Source organism: Acanthaster planci, linkage group LG16 (assembly GCF_054643075.1).
Source record: "Acanthaster planci isolate LZ-2023a linkage group LG16, COTS_SCS, whole genome shotgun sequence".
Taxonomy (NCBI): domain Eukaryota; kingdom Metazoa; phylum Echinodermata; class Asteroidea; order Valvatida; family Acanthasteridae; genus Acanthaster; species Acanthaster planci.
The window spans coordinates 12,612,901-12,619,335 of record NC_141792.1 but is presented as its reverse complement, the minus strand read 5'-3'; the positions used below and the strand labels follow the sequence as shown (position 1 = coordinate 12,619,335).

General features: G+C 45.1%; 1 protein-coding gene across 7 annotated transcripts in view; it reads right to left on the bottom strand.

The window, feature by feature from the left end:
* casz1 (castor zinc finger 1) overlaps positions 1 to 6,435 on the bottom strand; it is a 63,381-nt gene that overhangs the window by 7,086 nt on the left and 49,860 nt on the right. For 6 of the 7 annotated variants that reach the window (XR_015427928.1, XR_002598176.2, XM_022234558.2 and 3 more), the window contains 6 exons: positions 5,390 to 5,680; positions 4,439 to 4,955; positions 3,951 to 4,146; positions 2,570 to 2,692; positions 977 to 1,100; positions 106 to 669 (listed from right to left, as the gene is read on the bottom strand). Coding sequence is in view for 5 of the 7 variants with exons in the window: in XM_022234558.2 (XP_022090250.1) it covers positions 106 to 669; positions 977 to 1,100; positions 2,570 to 2,692; positions 3,951 to 4,146; positions 4,439 to 4,955; positions 5,390 to 5,680 (1,815 nt within the window). In the remaining 2 variants the exon portion in view is untranslated. The remainder of the gene's footprint in view (positions 1 to 105; positions 670 to 976; positions 1,101 to 2,569; positions 2,693 to 3,950; positions 4,147 to 4,438; positions 4,956 to 5,389; positions 5,681 to 6,435) is intronic. The other variant, XM_022234561.2, reaches the window with a different exon arrangement.

Sequence of the window (6,435 nt, the reverse complement as noted above, 5' to 3'; positions counted from 1 at the left end):
AAAGATACAACAAGAAATGATGTCAATAAAACAGGTGGAGTGGAAACTTCACAAAATGTCCAATGTGTTTCATGGTGTAATGTAAGAGTATAATGTAATGCGCACCTGTAAGAAGGAGAAATTGCATCCCTGATGAAGACAGTGATAGTGCTTGTTGAGGAGGTTGTATTTACAGCCTGGTCGGCGACAGTCCATCTTACGACTCATTTGCCGGAAGCTCTGGAAGATGACGCTCTCGTTGACCTTGTGGTCTCTCAGCATGTCCTGGTTCTCAGTGGCAAACTGGCAATCTCCCCGGGTACAGTGGTAGTGGTGCTTGGCTCGGTGTGGGCAGTCTTCCACCGTGCAGACGTCGGGCTCGCAGGTGATGAAGCCTTCACCTGATGCCACCCCCGGGGAGGAAGTACTCGGAAGTAGATCGGTCACCGGCACCGAACCGGGGACCTCGTTAGCATCGCAGCTCTGGGTGTGAGTCGCGGTGGATTTGGAAGCTGGAGCTAGGGTGGTCGGGGCCTTGAGTGTGCTCTGGGCTTGGGCCTCGGAGAAGCTGACTGCTGAGATGTGAATGGATTCCAGCTCAGGGTTCATCTTGTGTTTCTCATAGTGAGGTTTCATGAGCGAGCTACCAGTGTGGACGACCTCGCCACAGTAGATGCCAGGTTTTAAGCTCTGTAAGACGAAAAGTTGAGTTTATTAAAAGTGCAAGAAACTTTGAACTACGGGTCACTGGGGTAAAAGTCTTACTCGGGACTGTTTATTGAAGCTTTGAATCAAGCCCTTCTGCAACTGATCCAGCTGCGGGTGTTTTGAGTTGTCAGCTTGCAGACGATTCAGCTCCAACAATCAACCCTGCTGTTGATGACGCTGCAGCTGATGTTGTTACCACTACCACCACGTATGATCTTGCTGGTACCCTGCTGCCATTACGACAACTGTTATTTTGTTAACTTTGCTACTGGTCGTCATGCACACTCACCCACATGCAGTGGTAGTGAGCCAGCGGACTGAATGAGCATCCTGGAAACAGCTCCTCGCAGCTCTCTCCTTGCTGGAAGTACTGGAACCCCAAATCACTGGCTTCGTCTGATAGCATGTGGTATCTGGGACCAATATGAAAGAATTACACTGCTGACAATGTCAAAAGGAGCACTTGGTACACAGCCAAAATAACTGCACCTATTCTTGTAAACCAATATCTATAAATGGCGTAGGGCGCCCTCTTTTGCTCTATGGTCAGCCAAAAAACCAAAGTTTGGTAAATATCATACACACACTGCATACCAAACTGAGATTACTTCTTTCCAGCACCGATTTGTGTACATGACAGCAATTTCTTCTAAATCTTTCCAAACAAGAGCTGGAGATTACTGCCAGTCAACAGAGGGTGCTCTGTAACGTTACAGGTGCGGGCAGCAAAGGTCAAGTTCAATCTGCAGCCACTTGCCAATCCCCAAAACAATTTTGCCACGTTTAAACCAGTACATAAAATAAATCCTGGGTACAAGGGAAAATCAACAGGCGATTGATTACTGGGCACTAATTGAACATGGCTGAACAGCCATGTCTACATAAAACGACACAGAATTCTACCGGGTTTTGGTAGAATTAATATATCAAACAAACTTAGTGCTCCAACGGTTCTACTGCAATTTTGGACATTGTAAAGATTCACAACAATCGAACAACCATGCAAGTGAAAGGAGATAAGAACTCACAAGACCACAAAACCATGAGAAACACTAGTTTGTTCGAAGACAAATTTCCCGATTTCCAGTTGACCTTCCTTGTCTTGTTTGGCCTTTATCAAGAGTTGCCAGGGTACTCTGCAAGCGTCCTTCTTCCGTGGACTCTGGTCTGAAGTCACATACGGAACACACACTCATGCAATTCACAATCTCACATCGTCCTACAAGACCACTTCAGTGCAACTGTGCTGTCTGTATCATCCTTTTTCATTTGTTGAAAGCACTCAATTTTAGCCGATTTATTTGTACACTTTTCATATCAAGTACTTCATGGTTACTTGTACTCTTGTTTGTTAATGCAGCTTGAAAGTTTGAGCTCCTATGCAGCGTGTTAGTTACATGTACATGCAGCTTGCTTGGCTTGTACATTGCCTATCATCTCCAGTTTATGCATAGCATGCTTGTTAGAGTCTGTACTTTCTTCTAAATACATGTTCATCTGCTCTGTGCATAACTGCAACTTAATAGGAGCTGGATCAATGATTTGGCTTCCTGCTTTGGCAACAGCACCATACTGGATCAGTTTTCGGTATAGTGAAGTCAACCACAGTACATGTGCAAAGCAATTCTAGCCCAAGACACATCTGCAAAAGTTTGGTATGATGGTTATGCTAGAAAGCAGGAGTTCCGTCTTTGCAGTTTGCATCTAATCTCATGTGGTGAAAATTTTGCAGTCCATCCATTAACAGCATACTGCAAGAAAATCCCCCTGGATTAAGAACAGCATTTCTTGACCTGTGATACTGACAGAAATCCCCTTTTATACACAAAGCAGATAAAGCATGGCTGATTATCTTTAGCCCCTTGTCTTTTTTTTTTTTTACCTAGCATGCTTGTTAACGCCCTCTTTGGACTTGTAGACTGCCCCACAATCCTCCACCTTGCAGTGGTAGTGATCTTTGTATAGCAGCTCACAGCGAGGTCGGCAGGGGTCATTGGCTGTGAACCTGTACGGACCAAACCAAATGCCGGGAGAGGGGGAGATTTCAAAGCAAATGCAATTTTCTTTTCGGCGTGATGTCTCTTTCTCCCCCCATGGTGGTGCATGTAGTTACAAACAACAATCCAACAAGGTACATGAAAGTAAAAGAATGGATTTCGCGATGTCTGGAATGAAGAAAATACGACAGAATTCCCCCCAAAAAGCTGGCGGTCTCTTTCACTAATGTATGCGGAGACAAGAATTCCATTGATGGACAAAATTGGGGGAATGATTTTGAAAAGCACCACTACATTGCAACTGGCTGTCCCACCAATAGTAAGCAACGAGTAGAAGCCATCTAATTTAAAAAAAAGTATCTATTCGTGACGGTTTTCAAGCTGACTACATGTTGGTTAGAGTTCGTTCTGTGCACCATGCAAAACATAAAAACAAATAATATGGCACTACCAAAAGACAACGAAATACACTACACTGACCATGAGCCTTTTATAATCCTCTTTACAGAAGAAGGCAATCTAACTGCATTATACGCTACAATGTGTCAGTTGAACGGAGCAATTTTAGCCAATAATGCAGACCAGCATTGACTCTATGGCCACCTAAAGAGAAAATACCATAGGCCCCAAGCTGGACCAAGACAGGGTACATTTCCTGGCAACAGAGAGGTCCTTTGGTGGGAACTGCACTTCACTGGTTCACAAACGACTATGAAAGCATGCACTGCGTGCGTGTCGATACCAACAAAATGAACACTCCCTGACCAGCATGGCTCTTTTCAACCGATGAGGGGGTGCTTCTGCTCAAAACAGCTGCATTTTGATTTAGTTGGCTCACTGGACATTCAAAGCCAAGTTAAAAACCAGCAACTGCAACAATGACTGATAAAGTTGGCGTTGAGGTCAGGCCATCCGGTGTTTTGAGTTGACTTGGCACTGTCTTTATGCACAATACGCAGCCGCAATGACCGGTGCAGTGATCACTAGCCAATGCTACGAAAATGCAGAAAAACTACAGTGTCAGAGCTGAGTGTCTCCAAAAAATGCACAAAGGATTATAAATGGCTCGTGGCAGGGTAAAAGTTATAGTGGTATAGACTTTATGAAGACATGTTACAGTGTTAGACCAATATTCTAGCCATGCAACTGTGAAACAAAATGAATCACATGACATTAAACTGCGGTACAACAGAATCAAATGAACGAACTCAATGATGAAGGGTGTAGGTCACTGCTCATCCAAGTTGTCGGCGACACCCTGCTTACCTCTTGAGGTACTTCTGCCAGGGTTCTTCCGGTTTACCCTCCTTGGTACCCGAGCTGCTGAAGGTGTTGCTAGCGGCACGGCCGGGAGCTGCATTGCTCTGACTGGCCGCTGTGGCCAGGGCGATGCATGCTGCTGCTGCTGCCGCTGGCGGGGCTGGGGACGAAGAGGTAACTGACTCCCTGCCCATTCCAGGATCTGTCAGTGTAAGGATGACATTTTGTGCCTGGATAATGGAGGGTTTTCATCGGGTGCCATGTTGGAGTACAGGAGTGGGTAATTGTTGGCCGTCATAGCTGCTCTTTAGAATTCTCTCAGTACACACAAACATGCATGTTACTTTGGGCAATGATGAACATTTCAAGAAAAAAAATTATCCACATCAAGCAAGTTCAAGCCAAAAATGGACCTCAGTTGTGACGAAAGATTTTCTGGGAATTCTGTTCAGCAAGGAAAACAGAAAAACCACCAAAATATGTAATTTTTTTACCTATTTGTGGAGGAGAAATGTGAGAGGCAACCGGCAAATTAAGGGAGTCACTCAGTCCTTCCTCTTCAGCCATTCCTCCTGAGCTGATGCTGACAAAAGCCGATGGAAGCTTGTCCGTCTCTGCAGTCGTCGTGGTTGTTGGATTACCGGCCACAGTGATGGGGGTGAGGGCTGACTGGGAGGTAGACGCCACCATGGAGGGAGACGAGAGGTAGTCCAGGGGCTTGACTCGCTGGGGCAACACCGATCCGTCCGCCTGTATCAGCACGGTCTCAGGGACGTCTCGGAGGCGCTTCAGGGCGGACATGCTCGGGGTTGGCTTGGGACGGATCAGCCGAAGCGAGAACCCTCGCTGGTGGCGGGCTGCCTCGTACTCCAGGATGCGCTGGCGCCGGTCGTGCTTACGCTTGTGGGACTGCATCTGGTTGGCCGCAGTGAAGACAAAGCCACAGTTCTTGCGGATGCAGTGGAAGTGGTTGGTGTTGTTGGAGTATTTGCACCAGTTATACTTGCATTTCTGAAGTGATGCAAAAAAGGGCAAATAACATCCAATAAACAGAAGTGCCACTTGTTTCCAGTGTAGAAACTGAACACACAATAAAGCTGGGGTTTGAAGCTAGACTAGAAAAGCAGTTGGAACATTACCGTCAAAGGTGGCAGATCTATGAAAATTTGAATGGATGCCAGAAAATTAGTCTTGAGCCTATCTTTCAGTAAGTTTGTTTCAGTTTGCATGAAAAAGAACAAGTTGAGGTCTCAGCTTCTGTTTATTATTCAGTTTGGTATGCTGATGGAAATGGACATTGTGTAGGAGAAAAATATGGAAGGTTCCTGACGATTTCCATTTACTAGGATTCTTTTTAAAGCCTGTACAACATAAAAGTGGCTCTGGCATCTTTTCACTCATTTTATTGGGCTGGCTCGAATAGGTGAAAACATTGGAAAACCAACCTCGTGTTTGCTGAATTTCTTGAACCCATCCTTGCGGTAGATGTCATCCTTGATGTGGTAGGTCTTGTGCTTCTCGATGTCGCACTTATTCTTGAAGACAAAGTCGCAGCCTGGGCGGCGGCAGTGGAAGTGTGTGGTCTTGTGGCCGTAGAAGGTGCAGGTGGGCACGCCGCAGTCCTCCGTGGCCCGGAAGCGCTGGAAGCCCTCATTGATGAGGGACATGTTCTTCTTGTGGAAGTTCTCGTGGGTCAGGACATCGGAGGTGCTAGTGTAGACCTTGTTGCAGCCACTCTGATTGTTTGTGGAGGTTGAAAAACAAAATTTAATAATATGCCTCAAACAAATTCTCAGATTATCTAATGCCATGAGACTTGAGTTCCACCACTTTGGACCAAGTGTAAGTCCAACCTAGCCTGACATGCATCAATGACATGCTTTCCATCATGACTCCATGTATTTCACTCTGTGGTTAGTTTTCAGGAAATACTTTTATCAGGTTTTCTTTGAAAGTCTAAAAGCAGACATTCTTTCCAGTCCAGGTATTTGTAAATGTATACATGTAGGAATGCCAGCTACACACTGGTTCATAACACCAATTGGTGTTATGAAGATCTTTAATTTCAGTACAGGAAATGAATAATAATAGATATATCAGTCCATTCCAGGAAAAAAAATGCAGGTGGTATTGTAACTAATCCTCCAACTTAACAAATAACTGGTGGTGACAAATATTTTCCTGGACTAAATGTTCCTGAAATTAGACTTAAACTTTGCTCTTTGAAGGGCAAGACAATTTTTCAGGGTCAAGGGCACCTCTGTTAGAAAATGAAATAATAGGGAGCCACTTCAAAAGGCTCCCAGGCAAACATCATTGGCAATGACGAGGCAGTCAAATGTAATGCCTCATTACAGTTCTACAAATGATCAATCTCAGCTGTTAAGCACCAGATACATATACCTTGCATGATGTTAACTCTTCAGGCTGCATGGTACCCTTTAAACACGAGGTACATTTCCGAGTTTGTGAAGGACAAACTCAACTCCCA